The following is a 23392-nucleotide window of genomic DNA, read 5'->3' as shown; positions in this document are numbered from 1 at the left end:
ACAGTAAATGTACAGGAAACAATTCCTTACATAACCGCTAGACCGGGTAAGAGAAATCAAGCACACCCGTAAATTAACATATTCTAATCTGGTTGACAGACAGGTGTCGTGGCCAATGGGAACACTACTATGCAAATGTTTTGGCCATAATATAAATAGGGGGGTGGATCTGGGTCGTCTTTTTTTCTCCTCCGTGTGTTGTGTGTGTGTTTTCTCACCAGCTGAAAATGGCGGCTCGGAGCGTCGAGTCGCTCTAACTTTATCGCACAATAATAAAGAGAAGAACATACACGGCCGTTATTACATAACATGGGGAGAAACTTTACTGTGAGACCTCAGACGCTCTAGCCGGGAAATATCACTCTTACCACTACGGCTAAAGGAGTTGAAACGCAGAGGTAATTGAAGAAACGTACAACTGCCGTACGGAGGCTAATGTCAGCCTGCTAGCTAGCGTTAACGTTCGCCGAAGACTTAAGAAAGGGATGCCATCTGAGCTAGTTTACGTTAACTGACAAGTCCAGTTCGCTAAATAACGTACTAAAATTGACACGACGGTCGAGACAATTGATTGTACCTTCTGTCGGCATGTGTCCCCATAAAGCCACTTGAGTTTAACGTTAAATGTTTTGCGTTGTGTTGCTAACCTCCGGTAGCAATGTTTGCTAACGTTAGCATGGCTACCTAGCTAGCGTTAGGCTCCACTCCAAGAGAGATGTGTGTGTTTCTGTCCAACATAATGTAAAAACACTCCCGTATACACTTTTAACACCAGCTGGCTGTTCAAGCGATGTGATTTCACGGTGCCGCCGATACTTTGTTTGTCTTCTAGAGAACATGGAGGACCCGCATACACGGTACAGCAAACGCCTGGTGAGTAACGTTAACTTAACCCAGCGGCTTCCCGGACAACTTGGTTTTATGTCCAACCTTTACAACGTATCGCCTGTTGCGATGTATTTCAGTGTGTTTCATACAAGATGTGGGGGATGTCGGGCCACCCCACAAAAAAAACACACGAAGCAGTCCGGTAAATGGTAATCATAGTTCAGTGGGTTTGAATGGCCTTCTTGTTTTTGTCTTTCTGTTCTGCGCGTGACCCTTAAAAATGCGATGAAGCTGTCTTTAAAAGACTGAGTTCAAGCGAAGGTCAAGTTCACTGTCTAACCTGACGGCTTTTGTGCTGTAACCTTGTCACCTCACAGTTATCCCCCTGTAGTTACTCAGATATAAGCACATTTACTCAGTGCTTTCTTATTTCTCGGTGTGTACTGGGGGTTGATGTGATCAAAATATACTTTTCTAAATATATATTCAAAAAGGTCAATTTTAATTTACGTTCCGTTTTGGAAAGCATGTCCAGGTCCTGCCTGCGGAAGACCCCAAAAGTGATCAAAGTCGCCCGGTAAATTGTTTCATAATGTTGATCAATTTATCCCAGTTGTCATCTTTGTGACTCTTTATGAGAATAACCGTGTTGCTTTCGCGGTATTCCATTCTTTTCAGTTGCAAAGTGAAAAAAGATACTATGCAGTGCTCCGTTATGAAAAGGATGAGTATCAGAGTTTACATAAAGCCACATTTTTTGATGGGGGTGGGGAGATCTCAGAGCAGGGGTGTTTATCCATCTGTCTAGCCAAGCAGGGCTGCGTAGGGTGAATGGCTGCATGGGGAGGGGGGGAGAAGGGGGCAGTTGTGGAAGATTAATCCCTGTTGTTGTAATGCTGTATTGTTTGTGTCACGTAACCTTTGGTATTTGCAATTCGTGATTTGCTCGGATTCATTTATCTGCTCGGCTTAATTTATTGTGATAGGTGAAACTGTGATTTTTATCACAAATTAGGACCAATATATTAGAGACAGCTCCATTGGATGTCACCTCATATCTTAGCAATTAGATCCAAGCATTTTTACAATACATTCAGCTATGTTGCAAATGTTTCTTGGTATTTTTCATCTTTTGGCTCTTTAAAAAAAAAAAAAAAAAGTTATACCAATGTTAGTCTGGTGAAGAAATGTGATAATAGTTTTTCATGGTTTAAGTTGATCTTGACATCGGTATCGCTGTTAGATAAATTTGTTAATTGCACTGAAATATCTTAACATATTTTTCATGCTTCGGCGTAGAGGTTAAAAGAACTTTTCTGTTTTCTGTGCTCAGCGTACAGGGACGCGTCGCCGCTACCAGGACGATGGAATCTCAGATGATGAAATCGAAGGGAAACGGATGTTCGACCTGGACGAGAAGCTGGAGTGTGTCAGGTTTAAATCTGACTTGGTCAAACACATGGCTGGTAAAGGTGAGAGGTTTCAACACATGTTCGAGATTTTTGGAATATATTTTCAATAAAATCTGCCTGAATATATCTGCCATGCAGGAAACTGAGGCGGTAACAAAAAGTATTTGTTCTACACACCATATTGTTTGGAAATCCTTAAGACTGTTGATCGGATAAAAGTGTCTCTCAAAGTTTGTATTGTATAATTTAAGTCTCGTTGTCGTGACGTGATAATTTACCCGATGCAAGTATCTGTTTTTTGATATCTGTTTTACTGTGTGTGCGTCTCATTTCCAGATTTCACATTCGAGTACATCCAGAGGGAAGGACTCCGAGACCCCATTATCTTTGACACGGCTGACGGCCTTGGCATACAGTCAGTCGCATTCCTTTGCTTTTTGTTTCTTGTAAAGATACACACTTTGTCATTGTCATATGGAGTCATGTGTTGTAGCTTTGTTTCCAATCAAATTCCTATAAAGCTGTTTTTTTTTTCTTTTTTCTTGGGAATAAAAATAAATGTAAACATTTACATGGACTTCCTCTTTCTTGCAGAATGCCAGACCCCGATTTCAGTGTGAGTGATGTCAAGTTGTTTGTTGGTGAGTTCCTATTTTACTCCCTTCCTGTTTAAATGGCTTTGCTTTTGTACACAAAATGCCTGTCTTATAGAGCGTATTACCGTGTTCCAAATAAATTGGTAAATATTCCGGCCGATCAGTAACAAGCAATAACCCCCAGGGAACTGCTAAACTATTGAGTGTCCCGCTCGGTGTGTATCTCAGTATTTATCCATGAAAAAAGGATTTCTACCAAGGTCAAATGTTTGCTCCTGTAAAAACATGATTTAATTTAAACAGGTGATTATTTTGAAACCCCTGAATATCCGTATTGGCCTAAAAAAAAATAGTATGACCTGGCTATAGTTACTTTGCTATTTGATCACAAATGTGTAACATAAAATGAGTTGATCTATATTTTAGGGCATATAAGATTTGATTACATTGGTAACAGAAGTTTAACCACTTTCAATTTTCTTACAGGGAGTCGACGCATTGTAGACGTGATGGACGTGAACACCCAGAAGGGAATCGAGATGTCGATGGCTCAGTGGCGACGCTACTATGACACCCCGCCGTCTGAAAGAGAAAAACTCTACAACGTCATCAGCCTGGAGTTCAGCCACACCAGGCTGGAGAATCTGGTGAAACGTCCGGCTTCGGTGAGAATGCACCACACGCTGTCTACAGCAACCCAGATGTGCGCATTCATAATGTTCATTTATAATGTACACTTATTCACACATATCTGTAAGACACAAATGTTTTGAGAGAATCCCATCTAAGTCAGATGAGCAGGACGGGCTACGTATCCTAATAATCTGACAGATACTTTGGCTCTGGCTTGATCCCAGGGAAGTTACTATTTGTCTACGTAGAGATGGTGGTGTTCGTTATTATAGAAACTGGGGTTTGGTGCAGACTTTTGGAATGAATGTATATTCTGTTCTCATTAAACAGGTGGACCTTATTGACTGGGTGGACAACATGTGGCCCCGCCACCTCAAGGAGAGACAGAGAGACTCCACCAATGCCATCATAGAGATGCATTATCCCAAAGTACAGAAGTGAGTAAACCAAGGACCTCAGAAACAAATGACATATGCTGTGTTGTAGATCAGATACAGTACATAAAAATCCACATCGGTAATATTCTTAATCCAATTCAAAGTGATTTCATGGCTAAAATCTGCATTGTGTGTCATGTCCTTCCTTGACTCCCCGTAGGTACTGTCTCATGAGCGTGCAGGGCTGCTTCACAGATTTCCACATTGACTTTGGAGGCACTTCAGTGTGGTACCACATCCTGCGAGGAGGAAAGGTCAGTTGGTCAAAGTTTCTCCTTCACGTCCCACGAATACACATTAATGCCATGGATCCATTTGTTGACCCCAGATCATCCATATGACCTTTCACCTGTGATCCCTGCAGGTGTTCTGGCTGATTCCACCCACACCATCAAACCTGGAGATGTATGAGAACTGGGTTTTATCTGGAAAACAAGGGGACATCTTCTTGGGGGACAAGTGTTATGACTGTCAGAGGATCGAACTCAAGCAAGGCAACACCTTCATAATCCCATCAGGTTTGTTCCTGTGATAAGGCTGTGACACACGGCACTGGAAAAACCACACATGCCTGCAACGGATCTTTAGCATCCTGTGTCTTGTATGTTGCAGGGTGGATCCATGCCGTGTACACACCAGAGGACACGTTGGTGTTTGGGGGAAATTTCCTCCACAGCTTTAACATCCCAATGCAGCTCAACATCTACAGCATCGAGGATCGCACCCGGGTGAGCATGTAGATATTTAACTGTGTCTTGGTGTGTACCTGTTGTTATTCTGTGGAAAAAGCTTTAATTAATTTATCCACACCACTTTAATGTTAAGATGTTTTCTTTTCTCTTTAATCACGCAGCCTAGTACAATTAATAGTGATAAAATCTTTGGCTGACGGAATACTTAAGTCAGACTAATGCAACAACACAAAATCCCACTCTATTTAGCAAATATCAGTCCTTTGGGAGATGGTGCAAAAATTGGTTCAGAATTTTGCATAAACATAAGTCGGTTCTGTTTCGCTGTCGTTGCCGAGACAACCGTCTGGGCCAAGGGAGGCAAACAGGTGAATCAGGACTGGCCTCTGTAGCCACATCGTAATTCCCCCAACTTCATCCAAGTGCAAAATTAGTCAAACCCAGTGAGGAAGAGCAGTTTCATGATGCTGTTTCATTATGTATAAAGTGATTCACTCAAAGCCACACTGTGTATATTTTTTATTTGATAAAATGAATCTTCTGAATTATTTACCTTTTCGGTCATCTTCTTCTAGGTGCCTGCAAAGTTCCGCTACCCGTTCTACTTTGAGATGTGTTGGTACGTCCTGGAGAGATACCTCTACTGTCAGACCAACATCTCCCATCTCACTCCTGAGTTCCAGAAACATTCCCTAGGCATTGGTGAGGACCGATGAAAGCAAGAGCACGTTGCTTGACTGTGTCTCTTCCCTACACAGACGTGTAAATGAATCCGCCACTGACGGGAAGGTCACGTTTGCTCTCCTTTCAGGACTCACGCAGGCTGACCACGAAGCCAATGATCAAACCAAGAATGGCAGTAATGGAGTTGACAGTGAAACGGAAGTCAAGGAGAGCATAATCAAGGAGGAAGAGTTCCTGCAAGAAGAGGCCCCCAAAGTTGCTGCACCTCAGCCCATGCTGACTCCCTTTGAGCTGGAGGGACTGTGGAACCTGTTGGGGAAGCTTGAAGAGCTGCCGGACCAGAAGAAATGTGTACCTGTAGGCATCATGGATGCTGCAGCCCTGATCAGAGACATGAGGGTGGGTGCCTGAGTTCTTCGTGCATTTCATTCCACAGTAAACTCCCACTGGCTTGTACTGCTTTTAGGGTTCTGCCTGAGTAGAAGTCCATACACACACATATATATATATATATATATATATATGTGTGTGTGTTTTGTCTTATTACTCTTTTTATCTACTCAACTTGTCTAGACTCTTCTGGAAGGGCACTCCAATGATAACCCCAAGTTCTCCTACACTGGGGAGCCCATTGTGAAGTGGCCCGAGAGGGTGAGTAGAGAACACATTTTAACACACGTCCAGCAAGCTTAGATATAAACATAAGCATGAAAAGCATGAAAAAAAATGTTGCAGCCCTGCAACAACATAGATATGATGTATTTTGAGTAAGCGCTCCAGTTAGTTTTCATTACTTTCTCCGTAATAATGTTATAATACACTGTTCATGTAAGTAAAATAACGTTCTGTGTTTAATTTGCATTTAGTAATCAACTATTTGATTACATTTTGGTAGGTCCTCCTACAGTCCACAACTCTAACCTTTCTTTCCTGTTTTCATACAGCCGTCATGGTACCAGCCCCCCACCCCCCCTCCTCCCGTCATTTACCGTCCTCGCTTGGCCCCCACCCTCCACAAGCCTCTGTGTCAGAGGCCCACCAAACGCTCCTCCATCTCGGCCCTGAGGCGCCGGCGGGTGAGGTGTAAGCGCTGCGCCGCCTGCTGCAGGAAGGAGTGCGGCACCTGCCAGTTCTGCCACGACATGAGGAAGTTCGGTGGCACCGGACGCATGAAGAAGGGCTGCCTGATGAGACGGTGTCTAGCGGTGAGCCTCGTACCCATCATGGTCTGTGTGCATCAAAACCAATGGTGGCCATCCGTCCCTGTGTAAGCCCAGTGTGCGCTGGGAGAGGAAGTGTTGTGCAGGGAACTGGTTTCACAAATTGTGATTCACAATGATGTTTGTCACGATATTATTTTAACCTTGTTGTCAATAACGTTCATATGTTCCTCCAGCCTGCCTTGCCGAACACAGCGCGATGTGCCGTATGTGGAGAAGGGGAGTTTGATGAATCCAATCCGAGCACTTACTCACTGATGGAGTGCTCTGTCTGCTCGCAGATTGTCCATCATCAATGCATTAAGGTAATCGACTTCCAACATCGCAAAAGCTAGAATCTCAATACATTACTACATTTTTGCAGGGTTTGTTTTGCCTCCTACAAAACTGCATGAGGAGGGTTTGATTTGTTAATAATTTTATCCAACTGTTTGCTTCTTAAGGAACCCGGTGACGGGAAGATCAATGATGATTTGCCCAGCTGCTGGGAATGTCCCAAATGTTACCAAGGCAAAGACTCTGAGGTACATCTCCTCTCACCCTTTTTTTTTTTTTCAGTCTCACTTCAGTCAGTCTAGTCCCTTTTCACTGACTTCCACTAGTGGCAATATGGTTGATGTTGATAGCCAAATTAAAATGAGACCCTCTCTTCTCCGACTCCACCAACCGTATCTTCTTGACCTTCCCACGCCAGTCTTCCAGCGATGAGGACAGTGAAGAGTCGGAGGGCTCCACCTCCTTCCCGCCGTCCAAACTCGCCTACCGGGAAGGCATCGGTGTAGGGGAGGGGGAGAGACGAGGAAGACCTAGCACATCTGCATCCCGGTCTACAGCACCACCACCTTCTCAGAAACTTCTGCTGCAGCATCAACAGAACCGCAAAAGAGCAAATGCACTGGAGCTCAGACTAAAGAAGAGGGTAAAGTGGATTAATGATGTTTCTTTCTGCTTTGTGGGGTTGATTTGACGCCCTAATTCTTTGATGCTTATTTTAAACTATCTCGGTCATGAATCTTCCAATATGTAATAAGATCTTTTAAAAGTGATGAAACTTGCTGGGTGTTTTTTCTTCCCTAAACGCTTTTCTGTTTTTTGTTTTTACAGATTAAACTAGAGCGCAGCAAAATCCTAACGGTAGGCACTCATTCTTGTGTTATTCTGTATAGTACTCAGATACTACAATGTGGTATCATTCCAGTCTTTGGTTTCATCCAAACAATTTGGTTCGTCGAAGATGCATTTTAACCTGTTTTTATCTTGTCCCACCCAACAGAAGCAGGCGACCCTGGACCGCTCTCCCCTGCTGCTGCGCTCCAAGGTTTTGTCCCGGCTTCGCTCTCCAACCAGCAGACTATCTCAGGGCAGAGGCCGCAGCTCCAGTTGGGCCAGTGGCTCCTCCTACTACAGCTCTCTGGGGGGGACCGGGTCTCTCCAACAGCATCAGCAGCATAAACGGCAGCAGCAGCAGCAGCAGCAGCAGCAGCAGCAGTCTTCCCTTGGTCTGGTACTCGAAACCCAGGGAGAGTCCTGCAGAGGGAGGGGCAGAGGGGTCAGGCTGCGGGGAGGAGGAGCAGGAAGAGGAATGCAAGGTGGTCGAAGCCATCAGGAGTTGGCCGAGGAGAGCGAGGACAGCAGCAGCAGCAGCTCCACTAACAGCAGCAGCTCCACCAACAACAGCAGCAGCAGCAGCAGCGACGAGCAAGAGGAGAATGGCCAGACCCTTGGGAGGGGTTTGGATAAAGAGAATCAGCCCCAGTCGAGGCGAGGAGGCCGGGCAGCCAAAGAGAAGGATGAGGCGGCAAGCGAGGTGGCCAACCAAAACGGAGCAGAGGAGGAGGAGGAGCAGGGCAGCGAAACGAGGGGCAAAGACCGGCCCTTTCTGAAAGTGACACTTCAAAGGCCAACCAGGGCCAAACACGACCCGTCAGCCATCGTCCCCAAATTAGAAGCCATCGCCCCTCAGACCGCCACATCCACAATCCACAACCAGGCGAGAATCCTCGTCAGGCCCCCCATCAGAAACCCCGGGCCGTGTCCCGATCCACACCCCAACAGGCACTTGGCCCCTCACGCTCGCGGTAAACACACAGACACTCGCGCCTCCCACCCTGAGAGGCCGGAGGACGCTAAAAAAACATGGCCGAGCAGACCTGCTAAACTGAGCAACGGCGCCTCGTCTTCGGCGACCTCCGAGCTTCCCCACCTCCGCGTACCGCTGTCCGCGCTGCAGGAAGGAGGGAGCGAGGCCGACAGGGAGAACGGCGGCAGCGGACCGGGCTGCGAGAGGGAGGTGTGGGTGTCCGTCTTCCGTTACTTAAGTCGAGCAGATCTCTGCGTCTGCATGGCTGTCTGCAAGAGCTGGTACAAATGGTAAGATGCCTTTTGAGGATATGTTTTTTTTATCAGGGTTTTGTTTTTTAATAGCTGCTTTTCATCTCATTACATGTTCTGGCCCTTTGTTTGTGCCTTCACCATCAACAACAGTTGATTATATGTATTAATTATTTTTTGCATTTTGGGATTAATATGAAATGTGATCAAACTCCTTTCCTTATTTTGAGATATTTGATGTTGAATAGACATTTATGTTTATCCATGTAAATGAGTTAATATCGCTCTGCAAATAGATGACTATGTATCGATGCTTCACCCGTATGTGCTTGTTCTCAGGTGTTTAGACAAGCGGCTTTGGGCAAGGATCGACCTGAGCATCAAGCGCACCGTTACTCCTCAGGCGCTCACAGGCATCATAAAGAGACAGCCGGTCACACTGGATCTGTCTTGGACCAACATCTCTAAAAAACAGCTCAATTGGCTTGTTGGTCGCCTGCCTGGTACGCAAACACACACACACACACACAGGCTCTTTTCTTTATGCAATAAAAATGAAATTCTTATTTGGTAAATGTATTTATATGTAATTAAATATGAAACCAAAGAGTATGCAACAACACAGATTATGTTGTGTTGCATCTACATTTTTTCTATTGATGTCAAATGTGTGTATTATTTAGTTTGACAGATTTGGTTTCAGGAATGAATTCAGAATTAGTCATGTGTCCACCAATCAGCTGTGTGCTCTACTTGCATACTTAAACACTCTATTGACTTGAAATCTAATTTTTTGATTTTCCAGGGCTGAAGGATCTGATGGTGGCCGGTTGTTCCTGGTTAACTATTTCAGCTCTCTGCTCCTGTGGGTGTCCTCTCCTCCGCTCTCTGGACCTGCGGTATGCAGACGGCGTCAAAGACTCGCAGATCAGGGACCTAGTCACCCCGCCAGGTGAGGAGAGAGTAGCCTCCCATTGTCTTTCATTTTCCTCACTTTATACCACACGCCTTCCTTTTCATTATGCTTCCCTTTTGCCATTTTACCTGTCAAAATCTTAAATCTTTTTTTTCCCTTTCCTTCCAAATAACTCTGCTCCAGGTTGTGACAATCGCAGTCAGTTTCGGACCATGCAGTGTTTGCGCCTAGCGGGCCTGGACATCAGCGACTCCACTCTACGCCTGGTGATCCGCCACATGCCCCATTTAACAAAGCTGGACCTCTCCCACTGCAACAGCCTCAGCGACCACTCCATCAACCTGCTGACGGCAGTGGGCTCGTCCACACGAAACACGCTCACAGAACTCAACCTGGGAGGTGAGATGGGGCTCAGTTCATTTTATTTAATTTCTTTTAGGCAGAATAATCTCATTTAGTATACATTGAGTATTGATGTGACTGTCATTTTTTTCCTCCCAAGGTTGCAGTAGACTGACTGATGTGAGTCTCAAGTATCTCCGGCGCCTCTCTTGCATCTCGCTGCTCGACCTGCGAGGCTGTAAAGGCGTCTCCCGCCAGGCCTGTGAGGCCTTCATCTCCGAGCTGTCCGTCAACGCGCTCTACTGCCTGTCCGATGAAAAACTGATCCAGAGGATTTCCTAAGCGTCGGCCTCCTCCGATTGCTCAGGTGACTCCGTGTAACGCAACGGACACAGGCCGGACAGGAGGTTCAACGTGCACGTGTGGGTGTGGAAGGAGGGGCGGGGTCTAGAGGGGGAGCGCTTGCTGGCGTAACTGGCATTGGTAAAAGGGGTTGTCACAGCTGGAACTGAAATTTCTTTTGTACATTTTTCCGTGTTCCGTTAAACGAGATTGTTTTTTACACTTCTTATGGGGATTTAATGTTGAGTGGGAAAAGCAAAAGGGGTTTCTTTCTTGCCGAGACTTGGAGAACATTGGCAATTAATTCTCTGTATTAGACTGCACTTCCTTTGGATAACCAAGTGCTCAACTCTCCTTTGGAGTGACACCAATCTCAACTCTCATCACAAACTCTGAGTTTCATCTTTTGTGGGGGGAACTACGTTGTTATGTTTGGCTAATTCCCATAAAGTCTTATTTATCCCGTGATGTATCATTAATTCATTTAATATCAGCTACTTTTGGGTGCTCTAAATAGATGGTTATTTTTTCGTCAGATTCCAGAGAGCACACGTCTAGATGGACGTCTGCTTTATGCACAACAACTATGCGCTGAGATTTATTTTTTTGAAGACGACTAAAAGTGACAGATCTTAGACATCCCGACTTGTATAGTGAGGGAGGGGGGGATGGCCCTGTGTTTACCAGTGTATGTTCAGCTTAATAAGGCATTTGGATGCAACAGTAGTCTAGTGGTATACCTGAGTGAGTGTACATGGACATTGAGTAGAGGCGGTTGGATAAAAGGGTAAAAAGACAGTGTGAGAAGGCAATCGACAAGGCAGCAACACCTCACCCCCCCAACAAAGGGCAGGCTGCATGATGTGTTCGGGGTCAGCCATGGGTCAGGTGCCAGACTAATGGTGCATTTTCGAATAAGCGTTAGACTTCAGGTGCTATTATTTCCAAACTCTTATTGCTTTGTTTTTGTACAGAGACAACATTTAGAGCCAAAATGTTAATATTCTAGATGAAACCACTCCCCACCCCTCTTTGATACGCTTTCTTATTTTCATGGAGGACAAATGTGAGTATATCCTTTTCACTTAATTCCATAAGTTTGTCCAATTCAATGTAGAGATGTTTTTCGGGGAGGGGGGGGGGGTGACTGGGGTTGCTGATTTCTTTGTTCCCCCAAAGTGTAGTAGTTCTGTATCCCAACTGCCCTCCTGGCCATATACCTTCAAATGAATATAAATATATACTTTTGTGTAAATGTGTTTTCCTCTTTTTGATTATCAAAGCGGGAGTTCTGTAGCATTGTAATTATTTTCAAAAGCATTTTTCACTTTATGTTATTTGTGTTATTTTTCAAGAAAAATAAAAAAAAGAAACCGATTAAAAGCCGTGTTGTTACTGAGAGCGAGAGACCGTGTATAACAAATGCATTATAGCTATTAGTCTTTCCCAGTTAGCACCATTTCTCAAATATCCACCCAGATTCTTCTCCGTAACCTGGAAATAAAGCGACGCCAAAAATAAATAACTGCAGCCGCTGTCACTCACGTCCACGCGTCGGAGCGAAGCTGCGGTTCGCAGAGGAACACAGCAGACAGATGCGGCCAGGTTTCATGATCATTCCGGGGTGGGGGTGTGATGATCGGCAGTAGGTGTCACCTACAGCACATCGGATGCGCCCCATCAAGTGACCTGGATGTGGAACTGGAATAAAGGCCGATCTCACTTTATTCGGACACACCGCAACAACGCTGCGATAGTGACGCGGGAGGCTGCAGCGACGGCGGCAGAGCTAACGTTAGCCGACTTCACCAGCCGGCGGTTCCACCCGCGTCTAAGTGTGTGTTTTGTCATTTTAAGAGAACAATCAATCCATCGTGTGAGAAAACTAACGGAATTTCGAGGCGCATTTCTGCTCGGCTGAAATAGTTGTTTGCCTTTGTGAACAACGGAACGCAGGCGCCAAGAGGACCAGAAAACAATGTTGTTAACAGCCAGTTAGCTGACGTTAGCTCAGCCAGCTAACCAGCTGTTAGTTAGCGTTAACTAACGTTACATTTAATTAGTGGGCTGAGTTAGCTCTGCTAGCTCAGCCCACTAACTTGAATAGGAATACACGGTATTGCAGTTTGTAGGCTTTTCCAACGTAAGCGTGCTGGAAACATTTTGCCCAGTGACGTTTTTTTTTTTACAGCGGAACACTTTGGGCGTATAACCCGTTTTCTGTAGTTAACTAAGCTAGCCGACGTTAGCTGAGCTAGCTAGCCCGCAGGTCGAGCGGCGCTGAACCCGTTGCTGCGGTCCGCCGCGGCGTCACCGCAGTCTGTTCGCTGCGGAAGTCGTATCGCCAACATCGCTTTTCTATTGTCAAACTGTCGAGCGGATGACCGCCATGGCGGAGGAGGAAGCCTTCCCGCTGCATCTTCTGGTGTGGAACAATCAGTACCTGGAGCTCGATCTGGAGCTGCAGAAGAAAGAGGTGAGTCGGGGGTGAGGAAGGGGAGAGAGGGGGGGAGGTGGTGGGGGGGCTTTGTAAGCGGTGGTTGACGTGTTTTAACCGATGCATTGCTCGGCTTGCACGCTGCATTGCGCTGATGCCGCACGCCCGTCTCGGTTCTGCAGCAGGACGTGGGGCGCGCGGATCCAAGAGGGCGCACCCCGCTGGAGCTGGCCGTGTGTCTCGGCCACTTGGAGTCAGCCCGCGTGCTGCTCAGACACGCCGCGGACCCGACGCACAGCACCGCGCAGGGATGGACCAGTAAGTGCTCCGCTGTGGCTCTCATCCCCCCCCCGAGGGCATGAGAAGCACTCACTGGCGTTCCGTGTGGACGTGTGTTTCAGTCTTGCAGGAGGCGGTGAGCACCGGGGACCCCGAGCTGGTCCAGCTGGTGCTTCAGTACAGAGACTTCAAACGGGCCACTGAGAGATTGGCGGGCATCCCGGAGCTGCTGAGCAAATTGAGACAGGTTTCTGTTTTTCTTCACAATAGGAATAAAAGCCCTCCAAGGTTTGACCCGTTTATGAGGTTGCACATCAACCACACCTTAAAGCTTTTTTGTTATATTTTGGCTCGGCCGAACCCAATGGAAGATGACGTGTGCATGAAAAGGTTTTCTTGGTCTCTTGCAGGCGCGAGACTTCTATGTGGAGATGAAGTGGGAGTTCACCAGTTGGGGTGAGTGTGCTTTCGCAGAGGTCAGTTTCAGCACCAGAGTAGGCGGACAGCTCCCCCGGCACCATTTGTGGCTCCGTTTCAAGCATTGGATTAAACTCAAGACACGGCACGTTAATCTCATTTGGACCCTCTACAAGTAACCGACCCCCTTCCCAAGGCGTCGTCTGTAATGCGTCTAACAGGACTAATCAATTACTTTGCCTTCTCTAATCTACAGAAGATTACCATATATACAGTTATATTTTACATCTTACAATTTAAGTGTCATTATCCGAGAAATGCATTAGTTGCAGCACAATAAGAAGCTAGATTTAGAAAGAATTCTATAAAGCTGCATCCTACCAGGTAACTCGTGTTTACGCTACTTCGTCCGTTCCCTCTGATTTCCTCGTTATTTTTTTGCCTGTGCTTTCTAATCTGCTTCTACTCCTGCTCCGTCCTCGTCTCAGTCCCTTTGGTGTCGAAGGTTTGTCCCAGTGACGTCTACCGGGTGTGGAAGAGTGGCTCGTGCCTCCGGGTTGACACCACCCTCCTGGGCTTCGAACACATGACCTGGCTGAAAGGTCGACGCAGCTACATCTTCAAAGGCGGAGGTGTGTGTGTGCGCGCTCCTCGAACAGCATTGCACAACCAACTGAACATTGGAGGCCTCCAACCAACTCCGCTAAATGTTTCGTGTGCTCCTCTCAGATGAAGGCGCCGTAGTGATGGAGGTGGACCATGAGAAGCAAGTGGTGTACACGGAGCCGCTGGTGCTGTCACCCCGCGACGCGCCGTCTCTCCTGGCGGCCATGCAGCCGTCGCAGGAGAACACCGCGCAGCGCCTCACGTCGCCCGTCGTCTCCACGCACCTCAACACGCGCAACATCGCCTTCGAACGGTACGTAGAAGCATTTCACAGAGATGCCGCTCGATTAGTTAACGCTGTGAGGACAGCTGGCTTATTACGTGTACACATGCACGCTGTGGCTCTCTGCGATGGACAATAAACAAATACCGATAACCTCTGTGCCGAGTGCCCTTTTACTATTTTGCTTTCCTTGTTTAGGAACAAGTCGGGAATCTGGGGCTGGCGTTCCGAGAAGAGCGAGGCGGTCAGCGGCTATGAAGCGAAAGTAAGTCACCGCTGAGCAGACGTGGTGTTCTATGGCGTAGAAGTTCAGCCCACCTGGAAGTGAGTTTAGTCCAGTTTGGGGAGCAACATTTTTTTTTAGGATGGATTCTTGTGGATTAATAAATGTATTTACAAGAGAAACACACAGGAACAGTTAGTGAAAAGATACCAGTGTGCCAGCGGCCAGTTTGGGGTGGGGCAACCAATCCTGTGTGGGAATGTAGCAGGCTTCCACCCCGTGTCCCCTTGTGATGCCACAAAACTAAGAACGGTCCCAATATGCAGTTTGCTACGTCCCAGATGGATTTGTTTGATTTTTTTTAAAAATTTTTTACTTGATCAAAGTGTGCAAAGCAGCTTGCTTAGTCGCATCTTTTTGCGTCCAGGTGTACAGTGCCACCAACGTGGAGCTGGTGACTCGGTCGAGGACCGAGCATCTATCAGACCAGGATAAGTCGAGGAGCAAAGGTGATCACAAACGCACATACACAACTACACCACCCAGTAAGTCCTTGATCTGCTCTTATAAGTGTAATATTGGGGAAGGATCGTTGTGTCAAAATGAGTGTTATTGGGCCAAATAATAACCATATCTGATTTAATTTAAAATATAGTAAGTTGTGAAAAATGATACAAACTATCAATCGTGACCAAAGTGACACCAGTTATAGTCTCAGCTCTGCATTATAATTCTAGTTTTTGCAAGGAAATGGGGCAGATTGCTGATAATCTTCCTACATTATTCCCACTCAGGCCTGAAGACTCCTCTGCAATCCTTCCTGGGGATCGCTGAGCAACACACAGCTCACAACGGGGTAAGAGTTTGGATCAACTCTGCACCCTGTCCACACGTACGACACCCGCAGCTCTCTTTGATGACCACAGCTCTCTTACGCCTCTCTCTGGGTTTCTGTCAGAGTAACGTGTCCCAGTGCGCCAGCCCCCACAACCCCACGGCCATCACGGCCGAGGAGTACTTCGACCCGGAGTTCAACCTGAACAGCAGGGACATCGGACGTCCCGTCGAGCTCACCAGCAAAGTCCAGAGGTGTGGTGCAGCCGCGGGAACGGCAAAAGCTCTCACGTGGACCCGTTTTGCTAAAAAAAAAAAACACTCTGTCCGCCTTGGTGTGTCCCCCCCTGCAGGTTTAAAGCGACACTGTGGTTGAGTGAGAGTCACCCTCTCTCCTTGGCCGAGCAAGTGACACCCATCATCGACCTCATGGCCATCTCCAACGCCCACTTTGCCAAGCTGCGAGACTTCATCACCCTGCGCCTGCCGCCAGGCTTCCCCGTCAAGATCGGTGGGTTGTGAGACGTCTCGCTTTGTGGGTCGTTTCCCGTGTGGACGCCTTGGTTTTATTACACCTTGTTAACAAGCCTACATGTCACCCACTGGTTTTACTGGACTAAGCAGCCATTTAAAATCTCTCAAACTCATACCCCCCCCCAGAGATCCCCCTGTTTCACGTGTTGAACGCCAGAGTGACTTTCAGTAACCTGTGTGGCTGCGACGAGCCGGTCAGCTCTGTGACTGTTCACCCACCAGAGGGCCCAGAAGAAGCTGGTAAATATCCGCTTGTTATGAACTCAATAAGATCGCTTTAATTAATAGCCACACAGAATTAAATGTTCTGAAATTCCATTTTTGAGTAAAAAGTGACCATTCATAGTGCAGAATAATGTAATTAGAACATGGTTGGTCCACCACTATTTCAACATAGTTTACCTTCACCCAGGTCAAGCTCCACCCCCCATCCACTGTGATGTAGACCCCTCGGTGTTTGAGCCCCCCGCCGACTACACCACCCTCGGTCCGGGCCGCAGCGAGCCGATGAGGGACGAGGATGACAACCTGCTGCAGTTCGCCATCCAGCAGAGCCTGCTGGACGCCGGCACGGAGAGTGACCAGGTCGGAGTCCGGGAACTCCTGATGAGCCTCTCAGTTACACAGATGTGGGAATAGATTATTTGCTGTTTGCATCCAAGGCCGGTGGTTTAACATCAGTTTTTTGTGCGTTTTTTTTTTTTTAGGTGACCATCTGGGAGGCCCTGACCAACAGCCGCCCAGTGTCCCAGTCGCTGCCGTTCGAGGACGACTCTCAGCTTGAGAGGTGAGCTCGTCTTCAGACTCTCGTTTCCTTTTGCAGGCAGATTCACGCTGCTCAAACTGGTGAGAATGCTCCCAGTAATTTACTCAATGTCAACCACTCAAACGAGTGATTTAAATGTACAGGGTTTTCTAAACACCATTAGTTTTTTTTTGTTTGTTTTTCATTTTGTTAATTCATTTTTCCGCTCGTTTTTATCAAATTTAATGATGAAAAATGAACTATGGAAGAGCTTGAGGCTGTCATCCACCTCATTAACGCAATTCCGTTGACCCCAGGCAATCTTCTTTTTGGGGGGTGGGGTGGGGGGTGATAAATTAAGACATTTGTAGTTGTTACTGTACATTGTTAAGGGTTCGGAAAGGCTTAAATCCCTAACAACATCAATCATGTGTTTTTTTTCACCCATGTCTATTCAGAATTCCCTTTTATAAAGGGAAACCCCTGGCTTGTGAAGTAATTTAATTAAACGTCTGGAAATAGAGTTCTGTGATTAGTTTCTTCTTTCCACTGGAGCAGCAACTCCCAGACGTCCTGCCATGAAGCCCAGCAGGGGAACTCCCCTGACAAAGATATCTCTTTTGTTTGATATGGCACTTCAGTCTTGAGTTCATCCTTTATTTATTTATTTCCTCAGGGCAATCCAGGAGTCTCTGACCATCTCACTGGCCAGCAGGGAGGGCGGAGACACGGCTGAACCCCACCAGCCGGCTGCCGCCTCCCCGTCCGACCCCGGAGCAGACCGCGCCGCCAACCCGCCCTTCTCCTTTGGCACAGAGGCCGACCCGCGGCCGCCGGGGCACTTTGGTGCGGCGTCGAGCTTTGACGAGCAGCTACGCATCGCCATGGAGATGTCGTGCCGGGAGCAGGAGGAGATGCACAGGTGAGGCGGCGGCGATGCAAAAGGGGATCAGGCGTCAGCAGCAGCTTATCTGAGGCGGAGTAAACCCTGTGCACCGTCACCGTGGATACAGCTCGCCAGGCAGCGCACCGACTGACCTGCATCTCTATGGACCGTGGGAGGGGGCCGGAGCACCCGGAGGAAGGACACCCACACACCACATGAGTGGTCCTTGCATTATTGCCGTTTGATACAATGCAGCACAAGCTGACTAATTTGCAGGCTGTTGGACAAAACAATCTGACGATTTCACGTTGACTCCAGGCCTATTTTAATCTATGGACGAGGAACACTGATTCTCCCCCAAATATACTCTCTTTATGTACCTGCTGTGAACCGGCACATTTATCACGTCTGTTCTTTAAGGCGGCCAAGCAGCTATTAAAACTAAAGATCTGTAACTATGAAATGTTTTCTACTTAAAGAGGGGGGTAAAGTTACAGCATTAATGAACGTTACAGGGCCGTCATTGTTCTGACGGCTTTATTTCTTATTCTGTCACAGGAAGCAGAAGGAGGAAGAGGACGAGCTGGAGAGGATCCTGCAGCTGTCACTCACAGAGAAGTAACGTCATAACGACAGCAGCAGCAACGATGGAGGTGCGTCTTCATTGGGGAACAATCTTAATTTATTCAGTTTTTTTAATTTTTTTGAATCCTGAGATGTTAAGTTAATTATGAGATATTTTATTTGTCTTTCTACAACCAGGGCTGCTACAATAGATTGTAAAGGACCAGAATATAAGTGGGAGGTGGCATAGGAATATAGAGATAAATAAGAGGAGGCACTTGGTGAAACACTACCGTGAAAGGAAGAGACAAATTAGAGGGAGTCTTTGTTTTTCTTTTTTATTGAATATTTTTCACAGTCTTGGTGTCTTTATTGAGTGACGAATGACTTAAACTTAAATCCTATAATGTGTTCCATGATAATTATGAAAAACAAGAAAGTACAATCTTAATGGAATAACTTATAAAAGAAATGTGATAACATTTATGTTGGCTTACTCCTGTGTGAATAATAAAGAATAATGATCATCCTGGATTTGTATTCAGTGCTTTTGAAAGTAGTGAACACAAGATAGTAAGAACGTGTAGTTTTACAGTTGCATCATTCTTTCATTTCATAAACCGTACAATCCATAAAACGATTCCAGACTTTTTCGGGGGGACGGAAGAGGTCTCAACGGCTTCAGAAGGTCACCAGTGTCTTTAGTTTTATTTGTAAATTTGGATTAATAATTGATTTGATTATTGACGACTAAAAATAAGAACTATTATATAGAATATAACTATTCCTGTCATCCTAAACTGTACTATGTTTGATGATAATTAGCAAACATTAGCATGCTAATATGTTAAACTAAGAAATGGACAAGGAAAAATCCAGGTTACTATTGGTAACCGGCAGGAGGAAAGAATCCACGGTTAATGTTGCATTCTGCTGCAGGCAAACGGCAGAACGCTACGGCTCGGGTTGCAAACCAGAGGACCTCTGGTGGTTGACTGACACTTTCACAAAACCCCTTTTTCGTGGCCTGTTTTATACTGACTGCCTCCTCACTCACCACTCCTAACAGCAACGGTTACGACAGTGGTCGTTGAAGGACCTGATCTGGACTCTACTGGTTCCCCCTTCAGGGTTTGAGTTTCAGACCCCTACTTTGACAGATGGAGTGAAATCTTTTTTTTTAAAATTGGGATTAAATTCGACAAACTTGTCAATGGTGTTTGTCTTTTTCTAACGACAAAAAAAGCGAGTCCTGACGGAGCAGCATCAGTACATCGTCTCGCTCTGCTGGCCTCTCTTTGGTCCACTCTGCCTGACTTCCTTTCTGTGGTTTTTCTTTGCATTGGTTTCCGTCGGCTCGGTTTCAGCGTACAAGTTTTCCGTCCGTAACCTTAAAACATCCCGGAGCGTTCCATCCAGCTGAACTGGTTGGGAGAAAAACACACAAGTTGACTCATTTAAAGCGACCTTACTTGTGCACGGTTTTATAGCTGTTATTGGGCTAAAGCGGATGTCCAGTCCCCCTCACCAAGGTTTAGGTTGTGAGAATCCGGACACTGATCCTCGGGAAGAACATATTCATCCTCTTCTTTAGCAGGAGGTGATGGAAGCTCTTCTCTCGTCTGTGAGCGCAGCATCGGTGCCACTTGTGCCTTTGGTATTATTTTAGGTACAGGCGGGGTTATGCTGATATACTTTGGAGCAGGTGACGCATCTATTGAACACACACAAACAGACACGCGCACACACACATTGTTAGGAATTGTGCACCTGCCTTTGAAGGTGTAACGGCAGCGGCCTTCTCACCGATGCGTGTGTCGTAGGGCTGACATTCCAAGAAGGGGTGCAGACGGTACTCCGTCTTTTCCATGAAGTATTTAAGTACCTCGTTCAAGGAGGAGACCCTCACCTACACGGAGGAGGACCCATGAAGACAAGCAAAGAGAAAGAAGATGAACGCAGTTTTGTAGGGCACTTACCGGCGTGTCCAGTTCAATGACAAACCCAGAGTTGGTGGAGGTCAATCTGAAGTTCTTCATGACTGGCCCGCTGAAACACAAACAAGAGGAGGATCATTTCCTCCTTTCCTCGTCACCTGATGTGTGGATTGAGACTTGCAGCCTCATCAGAAGTCCCTTTTTATTTGGGTACGTTTCAGACGGACCTGGGCATCAGTTGTCTGAGGGTGAGGGCGTAGTTGTTGGCCAGGGTGGACGGGCGGAGGATAATGCTTCCGCACTCTGGGTTTTCCTCCAACATTTTCTCAGCCTCCATCCGAGTCACGCTGAAGAAACACCTGCAGGAACCAAAGAACAACATGTGGTGCTTCCTCAGCGACGGAGCAGGGCGGTAAGGAGGCCACTTACGTAGGTAGCTCGGGGGCGCAGTTGTCCAGCTCGTCTTTACCCGCTGTAGTGGAGAGGGGGGGCTGGCGGAGGAAGAGTGGTCGCGGTGGGAGGGGTGGACACGCCTTCGGGGGGTTTCTCCTCCTCTCCTGATCCAGAGCGCACTGCAGCAGCAACATCTGGCCAGGCAGCAGCTGCATGTTGCTGGGGATCTCTTTCTGTGGGCAGGAAGATTTACCTGAGAAGCCTTTTCTCCGTCGCACATGGGATGGATCACTTCAATCTTTATTCTCTCGCCTTGCAGACGGTGCTATGTGTTGAGAGTTTGTCCTTGAAAGCATCCTGAGCTTATTTATCATTAACCAGGAAATACTTGTTTCCGTTTCATAGACCGAGCATGACTTTGTGTATGAAACGGGTACAATGGGCCAAAAAAACAACTGTTCTAAAAGTTGTTCTGTTGCATTCCAGATGTGTGCTTAGTTCAATACTTTGACATTGAGCTAATTGTTTTTCGTATTCATGAGCATCAACTGTCTCTGTCCCGTTTATTTGTGTTTGCTTACCTTGACGACAGTCAAGATGTAACCTCTCCACTCTTCTCCTGTGTCGCAGTTTTCCATCTGCACAGACCGGAGACATTTAGGTTGTATCTCACTTTCCATCAAACGCTTTTTTTGTTTGTTTGATGAATCCTCGAAGCTCACCTTAAGCTGCACCTCCTGCGTGTGCAGGGTGAGGGTGAAGATGGTCGGTGTTTTGCTTTCATACGGAGAATCCAGCTCCATGGACTTTAGCTGCTCCAGGTTCAGCTTCTCTGTGTACTGACAAAGGCAATACAACAAATCAGCATCACTCTCTGCCGGCGGAAGCTCTTCTCTCATCTGTGAGCGCCGCATTGGTGCCACTTGTGCCTTGGGTATTATTTTAGGTACGAAGGGGTTACGCTGATATACTTTGGAGCAGGTGACGCATCTATTGAACACACACACACACACACACATTGTTAGGAGTTGTGCACCTGCCTTTGAAGGTGTAACAGGAGCGGCCTTCTCACCGATGCAAGTGTCGTAGGGCTGACATTCCATGAATCATGTCATCAAACGACAAAGGCAATAAAAGCAATAAGCTGTCAGACACGTGGTGGATCAATAAAATTAGTATTAATGATGTCAAATAGGACGGACTTTGAAGCTTTATAAGAAACAAATATCTAACGACTAATAAAATAAGCCCTGACGATCAGCGTCTGCATTGCTGCCTGTGAAGCTTCAGATAGAGGAGCAAAGTCAACTGTTGGCTCACCGTGTCTTGTGTGTCGTCTTTGTAGAGAAAGAGTGTGGCTCCTCGGAGCTCTCCGTAGTACTTCTTGAAATCCTGAAAATCCCAAAACGTCATTTTTGATGTTTGTTCTTGACAAAGTGCTCCCAAATCCAACAGTATTGAAAAAAGCCTAAAAAACTGTCACGGAATTTGCAAACATCAGCATTTCCCAACGTCATTCTCACCTTCTCTTTGGTGAGTTTCTTCAGCAGGTGTCCGGAGTAGTACAGCGGCAGTTCTGTGATCGTCTCCCTCCTCTTGTGAACGACTCTTGCCGGCAAAGACATGTTCCTGCTAAATCAATGTGCTCCGACTGGCTTTTGTTGTTTCAGCTTTGGCTCACTTATCTTTGTTTTGCATTGGCGTCGAATAATCAGAGTAAGTTGAGTCCCGACAAAGTTTGGTTCCTTGTTGGTTCAGTGATGGATTCACAGTGAGTCATATCTGTGATGATTATTGGTGTAATAAGCTCCTCGAGCTTTTTTGTTCGGAGAATGAGGAAACGCTGGCAGTGATTAATGAACAAGGAAGTGGTTGGTATAAGAATGCCTAAAGAAAAGTGACCGTTAGACTTTGGACCAAGACACAATGAAGCATAAGTTAAAAAGTCATTCTCAATGTGCAAGCTGGATTAATTATTTCCTCGATGCCCATGCTTTCAGGGAACACACTGTCAGAGCAAGGAAATAAATGTCTTGTGTGAGAAATGAGGGTAGTATTTAGTGATACCTTTTCTAATTGGTCCAATTCTTTTGAATTAAGTCTTTGTTTCTTTTTCTTTCAAAGACATTATACCAGAGGTGTATGTGATCCATGAAGACGTTGCGTCTTTGACTTTCACCTGGTGAACATGAGCAGTGAAATGAACCAGCTGAAGAGTTTGGTCAACCAGAGGACCAGCTGGAGGAGACACAGGAGCCACCAGAACAGCATTCTGTCTCGTTTGAGGGAGATGTGAAGGAATGGTTGCGTTTTAATGGTTTTTAATCGTACATAGAGAAATTGACTTCTTTGCCAAATGTTGCCACTTCAGAAAGAAAAATAAATACATTCTGTATCACTGGGATTGAGAGAAGACGCCGACTTCACGGAGGGACGTCCTGTACCGTTTAAATAAAAGGCCACTTTCATGAAAAGTATGTTGAACTCTATAAGTCGTGGTACACTAAGGACATTTATCGGTCTAATTATTTTATTCAATACATACGTGAAAACTATTAAACCCTAATCACTGTGAGGAAAGTGAACGCCTGGAGAAGTAAGAGTACACAGGTCATCCAGGTCATTTCTCTCGATACATGTTCATTCATACAATGTAGTGTATTCATACCGAGAGGTCAGAATCCAGAATTAAGCTCTAATGGGCTGATATCTGAATGAATTGCGATTACATGACTACAGCAGGGTCAGCTGTAGCTAACAATGGATGAATAGATACAATAGAACAATATAATATATATATATATATATATAATAGAACAGC

At 46.3% G+C, this 23392-nt stretch overlaps 3 protein-coding genes across 4 annotated transcripts; 2 read left to right on the top strand and 1 right to left on the bottom strand.

Annotated features, from left to right (window-relative positions):
- Positions 1–110: 110 nt before the first annotated feature.
- Positions 111–11816, top strand: kdm2ab (lysine (K)-specific demethylase 2Ab). The gene is made up of 23 exons (XM_040173691.2): positions 111–398; positions 833–873; positions 2162–2300; positions 2577–2655; positions 2835–2881; positions 3323–3501; positions 3800–3906; positions 4067–4160; positions 4271–4424; positions 4519–4634; positions 5174–5300; positions 5410–5681; positions 5856–5933; positions 6227–6487; positions 6679–6807; positions 6946–7026; positions 7197–7421; positions 7607–7636; positions 7776–8872; positions 9173–9336; positions 9639–9785; positions 9933–10148; positions 10252–11816. Exons 2-23 carry the CDS (start codon positions 838–840, stop codon positions 10431–10433), a joined length of 3960 nt encoding a protein of 1319 aa, XP_040029625.2. The 5' UTR covers positions 111–398; positions 833–837; the 3' UTR covers positions 10434–11816.
- Positions 11817–11960: 144 nt separating this feature from the next.
- ankrd13d (ankyrin repeat domain 13 family, member D) lies at positions 11961–18772 on the top strand. The gene is made up of 16 exons (XM_040173693.2): positions 11961–12909; positions 13053–13188; positions 13272–13396; positions 13560–13605; positions 14055–14198; positions 14296–14485; positions 14654–14720; positions 15106–15187; positions 15473–15534; positions 15637–15767; positions 15866–16023; positions 16173–16286; positions 16459–16631; positions 16754–16833; positions 17468–17713; positions 18236–18772. The coding sequence occupies exons 1-16, from the start codon at positions 12814–12816 to the stop codon at positions 18297–18299; spliced, it is 1914 nt and encodes a 637-aa protein (XP_040029627.2). The 5' UTR covers positions 11961–12813; the 3' UTR covers positions 18300–18772.
- A 511-nt stretch (positions 18773–19283) lies between these two features.
- LOC120817450 (signal-transducing adaptor protein 1) lies at positions 19284–22373 on the bottom strand. Of its 2 annotated transcripts, XM_040173696.2 has the most exons (11): positions 22095–22373; positions 21892–21963; positions 21612–21662; positions 21294–21410; positions 21153–21209; positions 20608–20804; positions 20406–20537; positions 20221–20290; positions 20048–20150; positions 19770–19955; positions 19284–19665 (listed from the first exon to the last, which is right to left on the bottom strand). In XM_040173696.2, exons 1-11 carry the CDS (start codon positions 22194–22196, stop codon positions 19508–19510), a joined length of 1245 nt encoding a protein of 414 aa, XP_040029630.2. In that variant the 5' UTR covers positions 22197–22373; the 3' UTR covers positions 19284–19507. The 2 variants fall into 2 exon arrangements, with proteins under 2 accessions (XP_040029630.2, XP_040029631.2); XM_040173697.2 differs by lacking the exon at positions 21612–21662.
- Positions 22374–23392: the final 1019 nt, after the last annotated feature.

This window comes from Gasterosteus aculeatus, chromosome 4 (genome assembly GCF_964276395.1).
Source record: "Gasterosteus aculeatus chromosome 4, fGasAcu3.hap1.1, whole genome shotgun sequence".
Taxonomy (NCBI): domain Eukaryota; kingdom Metazoa; phylum Chordata; class Actinopteri; order Perciformes; family Gasterosteidae; genus Gasterosteus; species Gasterosteus aculeatus.
The sequence above is the reverse complement of the archived record's forward strand: the minus strand, read 5'-3'. Positions and strand labels throughout refer to the sequence as shown.

What these genes read in the sequence shown, in the direction of transcription:
- LOC120817450 (XM_040173696.2), bottom strand. Translation starts at nt 22,196, where the DNA reads ATGTCTTTGCCGGCAAGAGTCGTTCACAAGAGGAGGGAGACGATCACA. An exon ending in ACATCTTGACTGTCGTCAAG is followed by an intron (nt 20,805 to 21,152) that starts GTAAGCAAACAC and finishes TCCTGCCCACAG; the next exon opens with AAAGAGATCCCCAGCAACAT. An exon ending in GCCCTACGACACACGCATCG is followed by an intron (nt 19,956 to 20,047) that starts GTGAGAAGGCCG and finishes TGTGTTCAATAG; the next exon opens with ATGCGTCACCTGCTCCAAAG.
- kdm2ab (XM_040173691.2), top strand. Translation starts at nt 838, where the DNA reads ATGGAGGACCCGCATACACGGTACAGCAAACGCCTG. An exon ending in ACATCCTGCGAGGAGGAAAG is followed by an intron (nt 4,161 to 4,270) that starts GTCAGTTGGTCA and finishes TGATCCCTGCAG; the next exon opens with GTGTTCTGGCTGATTCCACC. An exon ending in CACAGAACTCAACCTGGGAG is followed by an intron (nt 10,149 to 10,251) that starts GTGAGATGGGGC and finishes TTTCCTCCCAAG; the next exon opens with GTTGCAGTAGACTGACTGAT.
- ankrd13d (XM_040173693.2), top strand. Translation starts at nt 12,814, where the DNA reads ATGACCGCCATGGCGGAGGAGGAAGCCTTCCCGCTGCATCTTCTGGTG. An exon ending in CGCAACATCGCCTTCGAACG is followed by an intron (nt 14,486 to 14,653) that starts GTACGTAGAAGC and finishes TTCCTTGTTTAG; the next exon opens with GAACAAGTCGGGAATCTGGG. An exon ending in AGGCTTCCCCGTCAAGATCG is followed by an intron (nt 16,024 to 16,172) that starts GTGGGTTGTGAG and finishes ACCCCCCCCCAG; the next exon opens with AGATCCCCCTGTTTCACGTG.